Below are 23,836 nucleotides of genomic sequence, written 5' to 3'. Positions count from 1 at the left end.
TCTCTAGTCAACAATTCCAAGTTAGAATGTTTATGAGTCTCATTTTATGACAAGGGGTTTCGATCGCTACCTGAATAGCCTCGGTTCAAGGATTTTGTGACTCGGTTGGGCCTCCCAACCATTTTACTCCTCGGCGTCTCAACTTCTCTCTGTGGTATCTTCTTGACGAAGACTGGTCTAGACATTTTCAGGGTTGGTATTCATGCCAATTCGCCTCGTCATAGGAAACCGCAGTAAAGCATACACAGATGCACTGCCAGACCAACTTGGAATTCACCATTTATCCGGGGCATCGTGAAAGCCATTTTCGTTGGGATAGGGAATAAAACAAAAAATACCACACACCAGGTCTAAACTTGATCCTCCGCTGTTCATTTGAACACGCTGCTTTCACGTCACAGCATGATGAATTCGGTCAGTTTGTTTGTTATCAAATCGGAGTTTCGATCAGGGAAAATAACACAAGAAAGACTTTTTATTTTCTTCTAACAACTCGGGGCCAACTCCAGGTCAGTAAGAAATCAAGTTGCGTCGTTACGTGGAGCAGGTCCATGCAAGGAGTTGTCTGGTAACTCCTTGGTTCATGGTTACATTTACTCATAAAACCCCCGCTGAGAAACAGATACGTAAAAGTGTATACTGGTTAGACATAACAAAACAAAGCAAAAACAAAACAAAAACACACAAAAAACAAAAAAACAAAGAATCAAAACTATGATTTGTTTTTACAAAAGCACTGGTTTCAGCAGTACAGTGTCTTCAAGTTGTTCTACATGGCCTTCTCTGTACTTTATGTGACGTACATTCATGAAAAATCGTACCGAAAGTACATGAAAGTTCAATCCGTTCATTCACTGATACCTCGTGTACTGTATGATAAGACTGTTTGGATTATGAATCCAACTTGACAACAAAATATAAAGACATTATCATCAATATTCTCTCTCTTTCTTGAATCAATCTTTGGCCCCTAATAAGCCACCCGAAACGTAACTTTGCAAAGCTTGATGCTTTGTTGTGTTGGTTAGATTGTTGTACTTTTCATTTGGAAAACAAAAATGAGCCATTATAACAAGACATACCTGTACACTAAATGCTTTGTGGACAACTCCCACTGGACATCTCGACAGAAAAATCGCCTTTACCAAGATTTGCTTTTTAGCTTTTTGATGTCATTTGAAATGTCACCAAGCGTTCCAAGAGATTGTTATATGGAATACTATATTGTTCCTGATACGAGCTAGCAGTGGTTTAACAGGGAAATATAATACACTCCCATATATTTCTGATGGCATAAGACTCCGTAAGCCTACATGGTTCCCATGACACCAATCTTTTGTATACTGATTCGACATGGCAGTTCTTCGACATGTTCTGCATACAAGAAATTATTTTGGAACTCGCAAAGAAAACATTTGAAGATATAACAATAAGTTTGAGAACACACGGAGAAATAACAGACTTGTACGCGTCATTGTCAAGTAAATCTTGGTGAGGGGATTTTTTTTTTTTTGGTTGTTGTTATTTTTGCTTTTTTAATGTGACTAAGGTGATTGGTTTATATCCTACTTATGTGATCGATCTCATTATGTCAGAATTGGTGATTCTACCTCTTGTAAAACTATGACAAAGTTTGGTGTACCTCAAGGTTCTGTTGGAGGCCCGCTGCTTTTTTCTCTGTATATGCAACCAATTAGTGAAGTATTTCGCAAGCATTGTATTAGTTATCATTGTTATGCGGATGATATACAACTTTATTTGTCTTTTAAACCCACTGTGTCTTCATTGTCATCCGCCATTGTAAAACTCGAAGCATGTTTGCAAGACCTGAAAATTTGGCTTACATCCAATGGCCTTAAACTAAATGATGATAAATCTGAGTTTCTGTTATTGGGATCAAAGCATATGTTAAGCAAAGTTGATTATCAGTCATGTCATGTCAACATCGGTAGCACTTGCATTACTCCGTCGAAAACAGCCCGTAATTTAGGTGTCATATTTGATCAGGAAATGTCATTTCGAAGTCATGTAACTCATATTCAGCGGAATGTTCGATATCAGTTGCGTAATTTAAGTTTCATAAGGAAATATTTGTCTAAATCTGCAGCTGAGATACTTATTCATGCTTTGATTTCTTCTCGGTTGGATTTTTCGAATTCATTGTTGTGTAATCTTTCAAAAAAAGATGTCACAAAACTTCAACGGTTGCAAAATTCTGCTGCCCGATTGTTAACTTTTACTAATAAGTTTGATTCCATGTCACCAGTTCTCCGTTCCTTACATTGGTTACCTGTAGAAAAAAGGATTATTTTCAAGATTCTGTTATTAGTACATCATTCAGTTCATTCTTTTTCCCCAATATACATAAGTAATTCTGTTCAAAAATACAATCCGACACGAAGGCTACGTTCATCATCAGATGCATTCTTACTCCAAACACCCAGAGTAAAACATGGGTATGGTGATCGTGCTTTTTCCGTTATGGGACCAAAATTGTGGAATCAGTTACCTCTTCAGTTAAAGGTCCAGTTTACCTTTGGGAGCAGTGATTTCAAAAATGTTCAAGATATCACATTTGATGCATATGTGTAGGTCTGTTGTATCATAAAACATCCTACCATATGAAATATTTGCAATAAAACCTAAAATATAAAGGAGATATCAGGGTTTTTCTCAGTAAACCGTAACTGTATACGCTTTAGTCTAGAAACATTTTTATTATAACTATTGTTCACATTTTGTGTATTTAACAACACTTAACATCGATTATACGGATTCAAATTTTGACAGTGGTTGTTTCTATCCCTAACTCACATTTTAGAACTATTTTAAAGCACTAATGCTGGGTTTTTGTTTCATCTGCAAATGGTAAATTATGCCTTTAAGGGAACTGTCATCTACAGAGTCATTCAAATCCAAACTTAAAACTTATCTGTTCCTTTCATACTGAGGACTGTTATTGCTGTATGTCTTTAATATTGGATTAATATTGTATTTTTAATTGATATATGTTGTATTCTTTATTTGGTATATATTTGCTTTTGTTTACCATTTTTTTCTTTGTTGAAATGTTTGAATATGTATATGCATGTAAATATATGATATTTTTCATTTTTGAAGCGCCATGAGCACTGAAAAGTGGACCTGTGCGCTATACAAGTAGCCACTATTATTATTATTATTATTATTATTATCGTAATTGTAGAGCCAGACAGTGGGAAGGCTATAGGTAAGCCATCTCAGATGTCTGGATGAGTAATATTATATTTGTACCTTTCATGCCATGGCTTTTTATCCCGGAATCCAGTAACAGATAGCCAAAATGTTGGAGCTGAATAATGTATAGATTACACAGGGCAGTGTTCGTGTGTAATCATTTGCCGCGGGGTTACTAGTCAATACTTTCTGCAGTCAATCAGATTATACCTTATTTTGGGGGAGCTGATTCGAAATTTTAGCCTTGCCAAACCGACAATAAAAACACAATGACAATCAAGTGATTGTATAACATCCTACATGCAATTTACACTTCATTTTGTTTTCTGCGAAAAATGTCAACAACTTTCACTTTTGATTTCTCTCTATGACGAGAAAAAAGAAAAATGCCTTCACAACTCTGCCCGAGGTATTCCAAGATATTTGATTTTACATCATATTTACAATGCCCCCCCCCCCCCCGACATGATTACAAATATCAATCTTTCTATGCAATGGCCAACTAAATCCCATCCCAGTACAGTTTATTTTCCATTTTAGATCGAACAACTTGCTTGACGCTCTACAATCCCACGTGTTCTGTTTTGGCTTCGTCACTCGTAACTGTTCTGCGAATTCTCATTGTTCTGTCAATTCCTTTTACGTTAGTGAGTGACAAACACCTTTATAAAATTTGAGTTACATCAAGGACAGTACGCCGATCTCTTGGGCAATCGAATTTTGCTTGCATGCTGATCGCTGCGCTTTGGGTCTCTATGGACAAAAATCCCCGTGCAGATGATTGAGTGCCACTGTATAAGGTTATGGAAAACAATGCCATTAAAAGGAGCTATTTTCGGGGTGGATTGGAGTCGGGGAAGCGCATGAAATGTTTTTGTCCAGATTGAAAAGGTCGATTATGACGTCTCGAAGCTCCATCTTGTTGACACGGACGGATTTTCCGGGTGAACGAAGATAAAGACAATAATTGCACAACGTTGGAGAAAAGTGCGACTGACGAGAATTTCAGAATCTGGGGCTTTGGTGGCGCCAGCAGCCGTTTATACGGGATCACCCGTCATAACAGAAACCAATCCAGAATCTGCAGAAATGAGAAAGAGAACATAAAGAGTGTCAAGGGCTTCTCTTCTACGAATCCATCATCTGGTCATGATCGACCCAAGGAAATATACTAGTACTCTTTTCTTTCCCTAGAAACTTATGTATGACTCGGCAATTGAAACTTTCAAAAGTTTTATTCTAAACCCGTTAAACTCTGAAAGATATACTTTATACTTGAACCGCAAACTCGTCCAATGCTAGAAGTGACTGTGTGTGAATTGCCACCATCACCACTCATCGGTCTTCTACAGATTGTTGTATTATCAAAAACGTCTTAACATCTTGCTTGAATAGGGAGAATAAAAATGACTATACAGAGACAACTGGGCAGGCCCACACACCTCCAGACGTATAGACTTTTTTTATACGGTCATTAGTAAATAACATTCTCTTAAATCAACCTTGCATTCAGCAAGCCAATATCAATGTCATTCTTCGAAAAAAAAAAAATCATTTCTTTTCAGTATCATGTAAATACAAAATAATGATACAATGTACTATTAATGGGAAAACCAGGTAAAGGTCTCTTTTCAGATATAAAATCCCTAGCAAAATACCAAGAGGAAGTCTTGACATGTAGTCACATCGGAAGGGCGGCAAGAAGAACCGACAGACGACAGGCGGATGTTCGGAATGTTTTGTCTGATGGCCTGGATATAGCAAGTGGAAGGAAACTTATCAGAGATATATAAACTGACATATTGGTTGATTAGATTTCCAGCAAAATATCTCTCGAGTTTCAATTTGTGAAAGCGCGCACGCGATGGCACGTGATGGTGCCGCCATTTGTAGGCGTTGGACTAGTGACCATGCCGTCTTCAATTTGAATACGATCTGGTCACAGCTGCCATCTTGGAGGTGTTGTCAAAAGATTTCATCGGTAGAGGAAGGAAGACAACAATTTAATACAGCCGGGGTCAATATCATGTTAATCTCTGGGTCACTTAATGGCCTGCAAATTGATTCCCCGTACACAGGGTAGGTAACCTACGTAAAGGGCTTAGTTATAGAATTGTTGGTACCTTATACCAAGGAGGTACTAGGCGAGCCTCGCCTAGTACCTCCTTGCTTATACATGCACATAAAAAAAAATCAAATGAATAACAGAATCACAAAATAAAGGAAAAAGATGAAGCATAACAAAATGAAAATACATACAATATTTCATATCAAATGTAACAAAAATACTCTAAGTTAATTATACAGTTTCAGTTTAGATTTCAAACTTCCATTTTTGAAAATGAGTGGCAAGTTTACCTTTCTTTTTAGAAATTCTATATTCATATATATATATATATATATATATATATATATATATATATATATATATATCCATATTTAAGTGAGCCTTAAACGATTCCAAAATAGGGGTTTTATCCTGGAATTTACAGACGTATAAGATCAAATTATGCCAAGGGCGAGTAACATTTTTAGAGAATGAACATCAAAGGAACGCATTTGTAAGCGTCCCGAACAGCTAAACGGAAGAGGCATGAATGAGAAACAATATGCAACACTTTTTTTTTTTCCACACAAAAATACATGTTAGGAATCAGCTCCCTCTATATCTGACCTTCACTCTTTATCATTTGAATGTGAGTACCCATTATGCACATGGAAAAAGGGTCTTATTTCAGATGTATAATTTTCTCATTTGTTTGTTTGTTCAAAATGAGTACAGCAGCAAAGACCATTGTTTTTAAGATTCCCGCATAGCTGCGGCTAACATTCTATGAGGCTATTCGTGCATTCGTTCATTCACGCTTTAATTCTAATGTTCCGTTCTTCAATCAAAAAATAGACACAGACCAACAGTGGTGCATATCACAAAGCCACAAGAAGGTTGGCAAAGAATTTTCTAAAGCAAGTTCCTATTCCTCTACCTAGGATTAATATCTAGGTCACACTTCCTCTTTTTGAGAACATTGAGCAGACGATCGCAAGGTCGAGGTTAACCATTGTCCTGGAGGACACATTATTACAGTTTACTAAAAATCAGTTCTTTAACAACACATTCTCTTCCAAGATTAAAGTGAGTGTATAGAGGTCTATATAACATTCAATGCAGAGTCTGTGTTGAATCGAAAAACATCATGAATATTTGAGGGAAAAGATATTCACGGTTTTCTCACAAATAATAAGACTGTTTGCACTGCTTTGTTTATCATTTTCCGATTGTGAATCATTGCCCGACTAATCATTTACCGATTGTGAAAAGCTATCGCATTTTTCCCTGTTTTTACAATGTCTTATGTATACTGCTCTGTCATGACAAATGTTTCATGAATACAATACATTGTACGTTTACAATAACAGCAATATGACAAACAATCTTGTATATTGCATCGCTGAGGCATGTAGTTCAGTTCAGGGGCAAGAGAGAACAAAAGCCCAATAAGAACACACCACATGGAGAATTATGATTTCTCCGAATCTAAATTATCGCATACCCTGAAATTATCATCTGGGGGGCATTTCATGAAGGAACTTGTCGGATAAAATATCTGACCAGTCAATTATATCCGACAAGTTTTGAGAAATTCTTTAGTCTGAGTGGCTGATTTCTCTGAACTTGTCGGATATAATTGACTTGTCGGACATTTTATCCGACAAGTTCCTTCATGAAATGCCCCCTGGTCTATAGTTCTATAAGTACATCTCATATGCACCATCAGGCTCTGAAGTGAGACGTTTGATTAAAGCTGTCAGCCTTCACACGGTGGACATGTTTTCATGTTCAATATATATCTAACTGTACATGACGGCAAATAATTTTCTCAACTTTCATCTTTCACCCCCCCCCCCCCCCCCGTCCTGGGTAAACGCTGCTTGTGTATAGATTAAAACAAACTCAAGAACAAAAGCAAAAGCAAACGCAATGACAAAAGCAAAACAAAATTAAAAGCGAAAAGAGGTTCACTCTGCATGTGTGTTTGCGTGCATGCGTGTGTGAGTGTTGTGTATTAGGTTTAAGGTAATTATGTCCTTTGAGCAGTAGATCCTATGTGTATTTTCGTATTAAATCAAAAATTAAGACGGCACTGAATAAAGTTCGCACCATTCTCCATCTCGCTCCCCTGCCGAGTCTCTGCTTATCCCTTCGCACGAGCTCAGCTCTCTCCATACGCGGGGAAATCCTGTTGTCCTCGTACAAGGTCAAGTCGCGTTACTTCAGATCATCGTACTTCGGTTACATCCTCATCGTTTCCTCACCGAGTGTTCTCGATTAATTCTGACCTTGAATGAACAGCGTCAGCCTGTTCGTTTTCACTCCATCTCCTTTCTTAAACCATGGAGCTCTTAGTGACGCCATCCATGCTCTTGCAGAAAGGTGGCATCAATCATGTTCTGCAAAATTCGAGCACTAATCGACATGAGTATCATTTTTTCCCTTCTCCTTCTTAATCGTCTGTGATCTTTTCTATTTAAGAGATGATTTTTGTTTTGTTTTGTATTCACACTTCTTAATACAATTCACCTTCTTTCCCCAAGCGGCCTTCTTCAACAAACTCTACATTTTCCTACTCCTAATTCTTATTCTATTTTGTTTGCATCGTCAAACACCCATTTGTTTTCAGATTTCTTTCCTTTCTTTAATGAATGGTATCTATCTTTCATGGTTTGATTCTTCCTTGGATACCGATGAAGATATGTTTGATAAAATAGTGTCAGAGCTGGTGAAAAAAAAAAATTCTAAACATGCTTATTCGGTAATAAGAAATGTATATTGTGACTCCTCATGTGAGAAAAGAATAGGTAAGCGGAAAGACCTCTTCTCCATTAATGATGAAACAGTTCAGTGGGATGTTATTCATATGAATAACTATAAATGTACTGTTGAAACACAACTTCGTTCCTTTTATTTTAAGGTTTTTCATGATATTATTGGTTTAAATGCATTCTTATTTAAGATTAAAAAAATAGAACACCCAGACTGTATGTTTTGTAGTCAAGAACAGGAAACTGCTTTTCATCTATTTGTACACTGTCCTAAAACACTACTTTTATGGAAAAAATTATTTGATTTCATAGAGGAAAAGACCAAAAAGGTATATACCTTTTTGCCTTTTAATATGATGTTTGGTGTAAATAATGACGTAGAATTTTGTACATGTATAAATTTTTTATTTCTTTGTCTTAAGTTTTATATATATATAGATGTAGATTTCAAGGTTCAGCTTTGAATTTTGATGCATTTATGGCTTTAGTAAAGTATAAACAGAAAACTGAATATGCTATAGCACAAAAGAAAGGTAAATTACAATGTCATTTGAGGAAGTGGTCTATGCTTTTGTAATGGTTGATCCTCTATTTTCATATATCTCATAGACATCCATCTTCTTGTGTTATTCCATTATGGCAGATAGTTTAATGTGACTTGTTTACTGAACCCTTTTTAATGCTATAGGCTGGACATTTGTACATTGTTTATATTGTGTGTTTTGTTTGTTTTATGGTTGCAAAAAAAAAAAAGAGAAAAAGAGAAAAAAAAAGATTTCTTTCCTTTCTTCGCTTTGGTGTTCTCATCTCCTCCAGCTCCCACTCCTTCATCTCATCTGTTCTTGTTCATTGATTGTGATGTTATATCAACGTATATTGGACTACATCCGATCTTTTTCTTCATTATGAATGATTTGTGTGCATGTGATGTGTGTGTGCATGCGAACGTTCAAGATGAATGTTTTGTTATGTAAAATTATAGGAATCAAATAAAGATTATTGAAAAACAACCAAAAAAAAAAAAAAGTGTGCGCTCGTGTGTGATATCTATGCTCATTATATACGTCTGTCTGAGCGTTCGTGCTACCATTGTGAAGACATAACTGTTTACAAATAGTACAGGGGTCATTAGTCATCGTGCAATCAACACTGGATGAAATAGGAGCTGGAAGCTTGGGATTGTCGTTAATCAAGGTCACCGTGATCTCAGGAAACAACTCAATATCCATCTGTCTGTCGGAATAACTCCACAGAAAGGAAGAAGGATATAGAAGGACTTGACTAAGTGACAGTAAACTTCACGTCATATCAAAAGACATGAGTGATGGGTCGAGGTGATTGTCACTAACAATGCTATCCAGTTCTACCCGTCAAAAGTTGTTATACCTGTCGCCTTGACTGGCGCCATATACTTGAGTCACTTTTGTTGTTTGAATTTCGAAGATACCATAATCTTACATAAACGGAGTATTACACCATCTGACTTTAGAGGAAGAGCGATCATGTCAATTTCATACCACGAACCATCCTGAACATCCTTTTCCCCCTCCTGTCCCCCTAATTCTTGCTATTTTTTCTCTTCTTTTGTAATCCTATTTCCTTCCTTTAATCGTGCACAGTACATGTCAGTCTTCATGCTCGTATTTCGTTGATATACTGATGGTTTTTGTTTTTTTATTGTGCACGAAGCTTTTCTTTTTCCTATTCCTCTGAACTCTCTCTCTCTCCCATCACTCTCTCTTTCATCTTCCTTTCATCTTCTGTTCGGAGTCAATATCCTGTCCTGTGTCCTCCTAATAATGTACGCATTCCCATTAATGCATCAAAGTTTCCTTGTATAAATCACAAATATAACTTATTTGGGTTTTTTGTTACTATTTTTTTTTGTGTGTGTGTGTTCTTTGTTCTTTGTTTTTTATTCTAGTTTTTGTTTTTGCTTTGCTGCCCAAGGCAATTAGTATTTTCCTTTATCTGACGCCAGTCTGTTGGAAATCATTTGCAAGCCAGGACCACATTTCATGCGACAGGGTTCACGTTACCCATCACTTTCGCAAATCTTGAAATCTCGACTTTACAACTCACATGAAAATAGTTATATATTTGAATTGTTAATAGAAATCCAATTCTTAAATATTTCGACATTGAGCAATATCTAAATTGCATATATTTCACTTCCTTCACATGCACGTAACAACCGAAAATCTTACGAGCAATACAATTTCTGGAACGTCTATTCTTATCTCTTTTTTATAGTAATAATAATGAAAAAAAAAATCTGCACGAGAGTCCCACATTTATGACATTCACTTCCATCGTTATTGCAAAGAATCCGATTTCATGATTAATTTGTTTCAGTTCATATATAAACTCATGATTAGTTATGACAGATATGTCGTTAGCCCACATTTAGATTACTTTCTGAAGAGCAAAATTGTAATTAATGTCTGACGCCTTATATAACGTAATTTTTGATGTACATTATAAAACCGTTTCCTGTGCATTGTTTCTATAAACCATTATACACGGCAATAAAAATAAACTGCTAACAGTTGTAGCTCGTTCTTGTTTCAAGAAATGTAACCTACATAATTATGTCAATTTTTATGTCTACACTTTCTGCTTCATAATACGTTTTTTCGTTTGTTTTCGCTCTTTAATTGTAGACATTGTATAAGAATTAATGAATCAAGTATAAATGTATTTCTTAAACTATGGCAAGTTATTCATCGCATCCGAGAAAATATTGCTCTTTACTATTCACGTGATAACAATATGTAGATGAGTTATGACGCAAATCAAAAATGGAGCCAATGTTCAATACATTTATCATCATTTATTCTTATTGGCACAAATAGAACTTTCGCTATGTCCTCAAGTTGATAAGATTTGGCACTTACGAGCATGCGCCATCCATTCATATCATAGCGCTGACCTCGAGCAAAATGACGCATTCTTAAAACGGCATTTCAAAATTTACGATAATCCTCTATCCAAAATTAGGTTTTCATACGCGTAGACTTTCTTTTGTGCCACATTCAATGAAATTTGTTTGTTCCTGTCAGGTATTCGACGAATCAATCACCGATTTACAAGAGAATGTGTCATAAAATGATATAACAACCTTAAATAAACGGTGTAGACAAGGTTATCTAATAAACACCGTGGTGGTCCTAGTTCTGATTGCTTTGTTTCGCGAGATGAAAAATTACAATGTCAGTCTCGACATTTTCCTTCGTAATAAAGTGAGTCATTACTTTGATCATAAAATCAACCAAAATTTTCGAAGTAGCAAGTATCATCGTGAATTGTTCAGTTACTATGTCTCTCCTGAATTGAATAGTTGAGCTTGAGATTGACCGGGAATTACCTCGGTAGTTTCTATAAAAATTAAAAAGTCCACTACAACGCAGGATAATTTTCAATAAATGTGAGAACATCTTGCTTCTTTTTGTGATGTGTGTTACATGTAAGCGTATACATCTGCACATTCTGTTTATCATGTACGCGTTTTGGTAGAAAAAAAAATGTTGAAAAAAGGTAATTGTATGTAATATAATAGTTTGGAAATAATAAATTTCAATATCATCTCAGTGACTGAAATATTATAGTCATTGACCCGAATTCTCAAAGGTGGAATAACTTTATTACACCGCTTATTCCGCCGATTTATTACGCCTCTTATGCAAATTAGGCCCTCGTGACGTAAAATGATGCGATCTATTCCCCGGAATCTATTCTCAAAGATGGAATAACTTATTCCCCGGAATAACTATTCCGCGGAATAGTTATTCCAGCTTTGAGAATTCGGGCCATTGTGACATAACGTAGAATTATAGTTTCATGAAATGTACCAATGTGAAACACAGAAGCATATCCAATGACACACGCCACACACACACACACACACACACACACACACACACACACACACAAATGAATACCAAATTCTCTATGTACACACTATGCATACACCACAAAAGTATATACCTATATGTATATGCTTATATATATATATATATATATATATATATATATATATATATATATATATATACCCACATCACACATCACACACATTAATTTTCCTTGCAATCTCTTACACAGATGCACCTGGCAAGAAATTAAGTATGTAGAGGCATGCTTCATGCCACATACACATATAAATGCACTTACACATGAACAAACAACAACAAAACAATAAAACAATACAAGAAAAACACTACCAAAAAAAAAAAGAACACACACTCAATAAGTGTATTGATGCATACATAGATCTATATTTCCAAATGACTGAAAATGACCTGTCATCGTTCTTCCAGCACACGATGCTGTCAAGTCTACCGCTTTTGGCATCACACCATTTAGACGTCTACTAAAAGGATGTCCATTGCACATGCAAGACAATATATTCTAGGCATTCATACAAGACCTTGTATTTGTTTGGTGCATGTGTGTGTGTGTGTATGTGTGTGTGTGTGTGTATTCTCAGTTGACCACTTGATATTTTTCAACTCGTTTCTTGTCAAGATACAATACCTATTGAAACTTTTTACCAAGCATATCTTTGAATAAGGTGTGTCGACGAATGCAGATGCATTTCTGCATGGTCATTGTCCACTACTGAAAAACTGACAAGGATGCATGCAGACACACACACACACACAAACAAACATATCATTACCTTTTCTGTCATTTAACTACACTTGCTAGAAATACAATAAATTGATTGCTGACACACACAAAAACTGATCCATTCATCTAAAAGAAATTTGTTTATTGACTATCAATCTTTGTCAGTCAAGTCAGTTTATAAACAATAAACTCTATTGAAGAATCAGAAAAGGTGAGAAATACACTCAACCCATAGAAAATCTAGATATCATTCTTGCCATTTTCAAGCTATTGCATATACGCTATCTCAGCAATGCAGATTATATAGTTGTTTTGCATCATGATATTACTGTATATTAAATATCTCTGGGAAAAAATAGACTCAGCATCAACTCTGACATAAAAGAACATACAGTTATCAACTCTTACACAAATGAAATAAAAGTCTTTAGAACTAACAGAAATACTAACATATCCAATGGCATGGAAAGCTTTACTAGCTCTGGAAAATACACACAAAGTTGAAATAAATGTATCTCTGCACAGTTTGCACATTTAGTGATTATTACATTGATGCATACAATACTAGTGGTTAGAAGAAATGTTGCAATTACAAATCATGCACTCATGAGAAGAGCCTATCTTACTACAGTTCATATGGAAACTTATAGCTAAAGCCGCAATACACTTAACTATAATTCTTGTGGGGTTTTTTTATAATACAAAATGGGCACAGCGATCAAAAGGTTCTTTCAATAGTCATATCAAAGTCATTGTCAAAGTATACTAAACTGATATCTCGAACAGACTATGTCAAACAGATAAAAAGTTCCTTGAAAACAAACTTGATCACTATATCATATCTTTGCAGGTATTTCTCATTTCAACCATCACTCCAGTAAACTACAGCTGACAAAAATTTAGCAAACACAATCAACACTCCAGTCACACATTAAAACAAAGTAAAATAAAAAACAAAATCTAGGTGAACACCTTTTCTCATTCAATCTGGTGATACAAGCAATAATCTATATTGAAGTTTACCCTCATCATCATAATTGCATCATTCATGATAGACTTTGACATCTGAATTCTAGGCTGTTTGGTTATGTAACTCTTAAAAATAAGGTATGTATTGTAATTAGAAAGTTATCCATCACAAAGACCAATGCCATGATGACATATTAAATCAATGGCACATCTCAGCAATTTTATGCTTTGAAAATGCTGACATACAAAACACATTGGTGCCACACAAATCAAACTGTTCTAAAATATGGATTCTTCATTTAACATGGCACATTCATTTGTTGACAAGAATATGAGTAATGTGACAAGGCATGCTACAAATATTACAACATTTATGCTATAGAAATGTGAAAAGAATCTTTACTACAGGTCACTCCATTTATAATGAAGTCCTGGGGACTGGCATTTTTCTTTCATTATATTATCAAAATTTTGTTTCAGCTGAACAAATAGAGTATATAAAGATATAAAGATGATATTCTTTTTTTTTTTTTTGCTCTGTTGTAACAAAATTTTTTTATAATGTGTTTGATACAACAGGAATGAACTGTACTAATTTAAACCACCCTGATACACTCTGTGTCTTTAGTGTAGCATGGTCTTTGCAGTGGGGTGTTACTACTATTCATCAGTGTACACTTCTACTACTAGGAAAGAGGATTTTCTCTCGAACCCACAAGAAATAATATTGAATTAACAGATGCTATTTTTCTCAACTAGCCAAATATTCAAATGCAACTTGGTTGCAAACTTATGAAATTGAAGCAGTTGGAAAGTGGTAAATTTGATTTACTTGTCGTGATTGCTGGCAGTTTTCTGCTCTTCTTTCTTGTGAGATACAGAGCTGCTGAAATTGCTTGGAAAGCTTTGCATTAGAAATCACTAGTATCAAAACAATTAATCATTCAGAAGAATATAAGCACACATAATATTAAAACACACACATTTTAGACATACATGAATAGAATGATATATATAATATTAATATCTCTATTTCTCTCAGAAGATACAAGGCATCTTAAATCTCAAAAAGTCTGCTACAGATAGTCATGATATAATTTCCTCTTTCTTTTTCCTTTCAGAGTAAAGGTTATAAAACAAAATAGATCTAAAGCTCTCTGCTGGTAGAAAAAAAATATTCTTAAGTAAATTTCAAACTATTTTTTTATTATTATTATTATTTTTTTTTTGCATAAAGGAAATCGCGCTGGAAATGGGAAAACAGACCTACATGACTGCATGATGTGAATCTACAGATTACACGTGCCGTTACGTCTCCTGAACAAACACACTCATCACTAATGACGAGTATCAAAGTAGAAAAAGAAATTGCACTACATTCTATAAAGTCCGTTTTGAAACACAAGGAATGATAGCTAGGGTAGTGAGTCTCAGATTTCGTGAGTTGACCTAAGGTCAGTTTAGTCCTTCCACGTCAGCAGGTAGATGTTGCCCAGACGGTCACCACAGAGTACATCTCTACTGGCCCCAGACTGGGTGGACAGGGCAGTGACCGCGGAAGGACAGAAGAACTGACCAACCTGCAGGTAAACAAAAGAAAGAAAAGAGGAAGAAGAAACTGTACCTGGTAATTAATCAAATCATAGTCACAGAGTAAACACTTCTGATGTGCAAAAGAAAAAAAAAAGGTATTGAAGTGCAACAGCCTTACAAAGACAATGATACATCTCACTAAACAGGAATGAACATTTTTCTTGATTGAACTTGTTTACCTTTCAATGTTTACTTTGACTCTGAATGCCACACTACTTTGTCCCAGAACTCATTATTGTCTATCATGTCTGACTGTTATATATCACAATGTGCTTCTCTCCTTCTCATCCAGAGTGTAACACATGGGGGGAAATCCCTACTACCGGTATTAAATCAAAATAGCAGTCTTTCATGCATTTGCAAAACAAAGTACTATCTGAGTCTTTACATTGGTAAGTCTGCATGAATGCTTGCACTCCTCATTGGAATTCTGCCATTAGCAGTCCGTCAAAAGTACGTCACTGTTTGTTTCTTATGAGGTATTACAAAATGACTAGCTCATCGTGTCAACCTACATTAAACCCTTCCAGTGAAATCGGTGCTAAACAGAATTGAACATTGTAAACTGAATGGGAAAGTAAGTCTTGGTTTTAGCAATTCATTACTATCTTTTGTCAGATGAAACATAACATCCATCAATACACAGAGAACAAGGCATCAAGAGAGACTAAACAATTGGTTCTATGGTCTGATTCATCATACACACCATACAGATATTGTTTTGAGATGCCTACACTTCATCCAGTATATACGATTTGATGCATACAGAGTTGGGCAATGGATAGCTGGGGTCCTCAAGACAGCATAATCCTGGATTAGTGAGTCTAGGATGGCAGCTGTACTCATTTATAGGAGGGAATTAGATGAGAATAAAGATTCAACCTTGAGGGTGTCATTGACTGGCTATTAAACATACTATTTGGGGCCTAGCTCTGGACTGAGAGGGTTGTAGGATGCTATGACCACAATCATAATCCTCCCAGACAAACATTCAGCTTAAAGGCACTGTTCAACAATGTTTCCACTTTGAAGAAGGTACACTAGGTGGTCATACTTCCAACAAAAGTCTCTAATATTCTGTCGATATTAAGCTACAGAAAAATAAGGATTCAGAGTAATAAATGCTCAGTTCTTCTAAAAAGTTATAAAATTAGACAAATATTCAGGAAGTTATAAAATTGTGAAAGTTCGCTTATTTTCAAAAAACACTTCTTGAAGGGTCAACATGAATATGCAAATGTGGGGGTTGATGATATCACTGCCTCACCATGTACTATATATAAATAGTTTTATACAAAATCTTGATACTAAAATGCAATTATGCTCCAGTCTCAAATCGTGATATATCTCACTGATCATTATTTCAAAGTTATTCAGCCAGGAATAGCAATTTTTTTCGAACACTTTTGCTCAGAAATTTCCCAAAAATTACAGTGACTGCTTACACCATACATTTTGGAAGGAAAAATACCATGAAGATAATGATTTTTGCGATGTAAAGCAAAAAATTTTCACGCCATGAATTTTCATGAATTGCCAGTGGCATTCAATGCGTGGTGTAGACACGAACTTCTGCACGCATTTTAATTTCGCGAATGTTTTCCCAAAATTCGTAAAATTGAATGTACACAAAAATTTCTGGTTTTACAGTATTTGTCATGAAAAGGAGGATATTGGTGCATCCGTATCTTTGCAGCAACTTAGTCCCACTTACTCTTCCTTCTCCCATGATCACAGTTCCTTTGATTCCCCCTGTACCTCCTGGTCTCATGACAAGGCGGAGAAGAAAATTACACTTTTGTAACCTCAGAGCTTGGAATAATGGCAGTTGGAGGTGAAACGAGACCCAAAAAAAGTCCCAGATAATGAAATCCAATACCAAGCAAAGAATACCCAATAATAAATCCGTATACACACAGCAAGGACTGTGTCAGTTCTGCATGGACAGGTAAAGGGCAGTGTATCACAAGTACAATCACATGATGGAAGATCACGCTGATTATCAGCTAACTGAATCTTGGAGGCTTCAAAGAGGTACTGGAGCAACAGTATCAGGAACCATGAGAAAAAGAGAGGTGGTACAGCAGTCACCAAGGTGCCTCTTCTTTAACAATATGTTGTCAACATCTTCAGAGTATACCTTGAATATTACTCACGTGCAGCATGGCATCAATTATATATAATTATGGAGATGTTGAGATGTGTGTGTGCTGAGTAGAAATGATACTTCAAGGTCATATAATCCCCTTTGTACACATCACAAAATTTTGCATGGTTAAAAATGATGTCTCCCAACTTTGTGTATGAAAATCTTTTTTTTTTTTTTTTTAAGAAATGGAAAACTAACCCCATGTCAGTAAAAAAAAATACTCTCCCTTTTTGTACTGAAAATAACGGTCAGAATTTTTCACTTTCCAAATAAATTCACTGGAAATCTATACATTGCAGCCCCTTCCATCATCAAGAAGTTGCCAGTTTTATAATTATAAGGAAAGGTGTGAATTTTTGTAAAACCAAAAATTTTAGCATGCCTTTGATATACCATAATAACTCATCGGAACCAGTGAAATAAGTGAAGAAAATGAAACATTTCAATCTTCGGATGCATAGCCAAATCAACAATTTCTACCGTATCAGGGCATGTGATAAGGTTTGAGTTAAGATTAGGGTTAAGGTTAGGTTTAGGGTTAGAGTTTGGGTTAGGGTTAGGATTAGGTTCAGGATTAGGACTAGGGTTAGGGTCAGGGTCTGGGGCAATTGTCTAGGGGATGATTGCCCTAGAACAATTTCTACATATGGCTGAAGTGCAGGAGTAAAAAGGAATCAAACAAAATGTCTTTAAGGACAAGTTCACCTTCATTAACATAAGGATTGAGAGAATGTAACAATATTAGTAGAACACATCATTGAAAGTTTGAGGAAAATCGGACAATCCGTTCAAAAATTATGAATTTTTGAAGTTTTTGTGAAGTCACCGCTGGATGAGAAGACTAATGCAGTGTATGATGTCACATGCGTACAACAATATAAGGAAAATATAAAGAGAATTTCACAAAATTTCATCTTTTGAAAAAAGTACACATTCCCTTGACTCGTTACTGACATATGTTATGGGTAATATTATTCCAATTGCCTTTAGAAAGAGGCAAGTCAAGTGCTCTTTTATAATGCGAAAAAAGTGAAAATATGATGAATTTTCTTTACATTTTCTTTATATTGTTGTACTCATATGACATCACGAGCCTTGGTAGTCTCCTCATCCAGCGGTTCCAACACAAAAATTTAAAAAATTCATAACTTTTGCATCGATTGTCCAATTTTCCTCAAACTTTCACTGATGTGTTCTACTAATATTGCTGCATTCTCTCAATCCTTATGTTAATGAAGGTGAACTTGTCCTTTAACATCATCTTGTGAATTGTAAAAAATGTCTTGATCTACTAATTGGGCTGGCATGAAATAGAAGAATTTACTTCTGACAAGACCGGTGGACAAGACCTTTCTTTTATGTCATGGACAAGATGGTAGCCTGACTTAATATTTCTCTAGTATCAGCAGACAAGATCATGATATTTGGGAGTCTTACTATTGTGTATACTTCACAGATGTAGCCCTTTAAGTGCCAATTACAGAGCCTGCTTTATCACAATTTCTCATGTTCAAAATAGCATGTCAAAACAAACTTGACAAGACTAAAACTGTTCATTTCCAAGTGAAACGTCACAAGATATTCATCTTTGAACAGAGAATTAGCTAAAAATAGAATACACAATATCCCTACTCCGGATATTTTAGATTTCAAGGGGGTAGATATACCAGTGCAAGTCTTGTGAGTAGTTAGTAAGTAGCAGCAAAGAGAATGACATCTAGGATTAACAGTGGGGAGGTCAACCTACACACCCCTGCCGGGACAAGGGGGGAATATTTGCACCCTGTCATCACATTTGAAGAGTGGGATGAAACCCTCAGTGGTTTCTGACATGAGACTTAACCTTCCAGGCAGCTGAATACTCACATCTTCGTAAACTTTGTTTCACCATTCATCAATTGCAATGGAATTCATAGATATTATCCACATCATTTTCACCTGTAGCACAAATCTTACTTAAAATTCACAGTCTCATCAAATAATTTTTGGTCAAATTTCACTGAACAATTCTTCTCATAAACTGTCACTTTGTTGATGGTGTTGGTGGTCCAGAACAGAAGTTTATAAATTCTGGAATGAGATTTTGATTGCTCTGAAATGAACTGTCCCCTACAACCACTATGTAAGTCACAGAAGAACTGTAAGGGATCTATGTACATGCTCACTTGATTTTTAATCTATCCCAATGCATGCATTGATTATTGCTAATGTTCTACTTGTAATTATGAGAAGCCACATTAGAAAACATTTGGCTATGAGTCAGAGGCATAAAATCAGACTGCCTCAATCAAATACCATGGACATAGATGAGGTGAAATTTAATAAGCTGTGACGTGGTCCAATTACATATCACTCACAATCCATTTTGTTGCGACATTAATTAGCCTAATGGGGGATCTTGATTGATAGCATGTCTTTGCACAGTAAGGCTGCAATATTTCTTCTAATGCTGATGAATATAATTCCAATTTTCCATCATGACTCAGATGCAGCTGTAGATGAATATCCCTCCAACTTTTAAATGAACTTTCCACATATGTTTGATGCTACAAAATTAACATACTATTAACAGGAGCACTGCAATACTCTGTGATTCAATATGAGTAAATGAGAATGAATTGCACAAAGTATACATGCATTTGTTTGTTCCTTATGTGTCACATATTTCATTGCTAATACGTAGAGATGTGTAATGCTGATTGAAGGACAGTATCTCACATAAAAGTCAAAAAGAGAAACAAATGAATCTAATTCATACATTCATGTCTGAACGAAAGATTGCTTCCCACAAAAAAAAAAAAGAATAAAAAATAAAAATTAAAGAGACTGAATGGCCCCAAAAAACGAAATATCAAAATTGTACAGAAGAGGTAGGTATTTCATATTGACCAGTGTTATAACAATGATAATACAATTCTTTTTTTTTTAGGGCATATCACTGTCAGAACTATGCTCTTAAATGCAAACATACACTCATTCAATATGGTTTTTGAATTAATATGTTTCAAGGACGGTTTGAAACTTTGGTGCTGTAGATGAGTCCTTCAAATAAGATGGGGAGTGTAACAAAGTGATGGGGCAGAGTGAGCAAATGATCATTCTCCATAAAACTTGGTTGGTAAGGAACAAAAAATAATCTGTGTACAGCATAACATTGGCGCCACCCCAATATGACTTGGACAACTGTTTGTCAGTCATATACTTCTACCATACTAACCTAACCCACTGATAAACTCACAAGGTCAAGGACAACCCGTAAAGACCAGCTTGGAGACAACACCAACAAAAGTCCAAACTGATATCACAGTTTGTCATGCCTATGTCCCTGTCTCTTATCTCCTTCTGCCATCAACAACTGTAGATATAATGACATCAGTGGCATGGCTGGCAAGACAGGTCACATGACCACAAACAAAGGTCCTGTGGATGAGTCAGGGTTACCACTCACCTATCTGACCAACCAATTGACTTTATTCCCTCAATCCACCATTGCATCACGATCTACCCCACTACCAAACCTATTTCTGAATCCAACAGTCATCATTTCTAGCTGGCCAGGGCACAAACTGCTTCCTTCATTCAGAATTTCCTGAATTAAGCTCATCTCATAACACAATCGCATGAATCAAATTTGAAGGCAAATCTTTTTTCCCCCTTCTTCAGAAGGACACATTCCATATTGTCCATTGTTCTTGACTCTGACTTTAGGAGTGAAGCAAAGGTGAGGTCATTACATGCTAATGTTTGCACGCAACAAGATCACACTTAAAAGGGTGATCGCCAGCGCCTGACCACTGTCTTAAAACCTCTGAGGACGAGCTAATTTTGTTGTAACACTCATTTCCCACAGACACCTGCCTGAGTTTACTCTGGACTGGTCTTTAACTGGTTCAAATTTGGATAAAATGTGAAACTACTTCAACTTTCTCCATCAAATATATAAGATGAAGAAGAGTCGATCTCTGCATAGAATCCTCTTGCCCTGGCACTGCACTCTAAGATGTCCTTTAACGATACAAAATCAAGAGCACACTACGAAAATCAAGCAACACAAAGACAGGAATGACTTGATTTTCATTTCACAAACTTTGGAATGTCTCTGACAGCATTTTTATTCAACCATCTAATTCAACTCACATCATCTGATGATCAGCCTTACAAGTGACAAGACTCGTTGAAATGAAAAAAGTGATATCCCAGGGAATAGGAATGAGGTATAAGTGCATCTAAATACTTTGACAAAAACAAGAAAAGAGAAGAAAAGACAAAAAGATATATAAAGAGAAGGGAAAGGAGACAAAAAAAAAGAATATTGTGCACTAAGGACAGTACTAGAGAGAGAAAATGAGGAAGGTAAAAATACCGAATCATGATTTACCGGAAGTCAACTTGATGTGAACATGGAATGGCATACAAATTCAGGGATACAATAAAGACCACACAAACAGAACCCCCAAACATCATATGAAGGGGAAAGATGAAAGCAGTGTAGAAGATTATAAAAGAGAGTTGGTAAGGAGAGCAGGATACAACCAGAACAGCGTGCTTCCTTTAAGGTAATGGCTAAAGTTTTTTGCCCCATCTCAGGGGGGCATCCTGATTCAGACTGAGCCCCTACATTCCTGTCTCCATTCGTTCTACCGCTCAAAGAGAATCGGAACTTCTTAAAAGTCCCCTGGAGGATTTGGGCACATTTTTACATCATCACCATAACTTAAATCTACAAATATGCATTTAGGATGAAAATTACAATAAAACTTAAAGACGTCAGAATCAGGAAGTGACACATAGTTTGCATCATTAATTCCTGCCATTTACACATTATTGTCAAGTTTCTTTCACTCTTCAACCTCTAACCATAGTCAGAAGATTTTATCACCATCACAGAAATCATACAAATTTTATATACTAGTCCAGGGTGTCAAACCACCCTGATTAATGTTTGATTTAATTTCCCCACATGTGGCATAAACCAATGGGGGGGGGGGGGGGAATTAAAAAAACCCAGAAATGCTCAGTTTAAACAAGAAATGATTGCCTTGAGAGATTAAAGGGATAGTATAGTTTTGGTTGAGACCTAATTTCAGGTTTCTAACATTTTTGGGTGAGATAGCCTTCTTCTGAAATTAGATTTCTACGTGGTAGTAGGAAATTTATCCAATAAGCCCTGGCTACTACTGCACTGCCGCCCATCTTTTGATGACAGAAATGAAATAATCATCCTTTCTCCATTTGTAAGACTTACAAACCTCTTTCCATTACTTTTCAGATGGTTGCATAATTCATTTGATGCCTAGAAATCATTAACTAGCAATGACCAAAGTACATATTCTTCAGACAGTACAGAAAAAGAAACAACCTTAACTAATTGTTTTCTCTCCAAGGCCTCTGTTGCCTGTATCTGATGGCTTCAAAACATATTGTAATGAAATATGAAAAATTCTTTTTCTTGTTTGATACATGTAAACTATTAGACTGTTTGCTTGATCTTTGTGTAAAAAAAAAAAAAAAAAAAAATCTGATCACTTTTAAGTCTTAAGAGTAGTTCCCATGGTTATTCATCTGATGCGCAGAAATTATTTTACTTGTACTAACAATTAACAAAATACGTATCATTCAGAAAGTACAAAACCCAAAACTAACTGTTTTCTCTACAAGGCCTCTGTTGCCTGTATCTGATGGCTTCAAAACATATTTTTATGAAATACGCAAAATTCTTTTTCTTGTTTGATACATGCAAACTATTAGACTATTTGCTTGATCTTTCGGGGAAAAAAAATGTAACCATTATTCCTTAAGAGTAGTTCCCATAGTTAAAGGGAAGATAAACCCCAAGAACAATGTGGATTGAGTGAAAGCAGTAACATTAGTAGAACACATCAGTGAAAGTTTGAAGAAAATCGGACAATCGATGCAAAAGTTATGCATTTTTAAAGTTTTGGTGTTGGAACCGCTGGATGAGGAGACTACTAGAGGTTATGACGTATGAGTGGACTACAACCCAGGTAACATGCCCATATGGGTTGCATATGGGCCCAATATGGGTTTGAATATGGGTCCCACATGGGTATGCCCATATGGGACCCCTAGGATTTTGCACCCAAGATTTACATGGGACCCATATGGGCTGTCCCAGATGGCCCATATGAGTTCCCGATGGGGCCCATGTGGGTAATGTATGTGGTAAATATGTGGGCACTGTGTGGGTTATCCCATATGGGCTTTAGCTGGGAAATCATCATGGGTCCCACATGGGTATGCCCATATGGGGCCCCTAGGATTTTGCACCCAAGATTTACATGGGACCCATATGGGCAATCCCAAATGACACATATGGGTTCCTTGTGGGACCCATCTGGGCAACGTATGTGGTAAATATGTGGGCACTGTGTGGGTTATCCCATATGGGCTTTGTGTGGGGTTTCATCATGGGTCCCACATGGGTATGCCCATATG

General features: G+C 36.1%; 1 protein-coding gene across 1 annotated transcript in view; it reads right to left on the bottom strand.

Moving 5' to 3' along the window:
- Positions 1-12,802: 12,802 nt before the first annotated feature.
- Positions 12,803-23,836, bottom strand: part of LOC140238337 (telomerase protein component 1-like) — an 88,797-nt gene continuing 77,763 nt past the window's right edge. Inside the window, exon 51 of the mRNA XM_072318270.1 lies at positions 12,803-15,218. Coding sequence (XP_072174371.1) covers positions 15,099-15,218 — 120 coding nt within the window. The 3' untranslated portion in view covers positions 12,803-15,098. The remainder of the gene's footprint in view (positions 15,219-23,836) is intronic.

Source organism: Diadema setosum, chromosome 14, assembly GCF_964275005.1.
Source record: "Diadema setosum chromosome 14, eeDiaSeto1, whole genome shotgun sequence".
Lineage (NCBI taxonomy): Eukaryota > Metazoa > Echinodermata > Echinoidea > Diadematoida > Diadematidae > Diadema > Diadema setosum.
The sequence above is the reverse complement of the archived record's forward strand: the minus strand, read 5'-3'. Positions and strand labels throughout refer to the sequence as shown.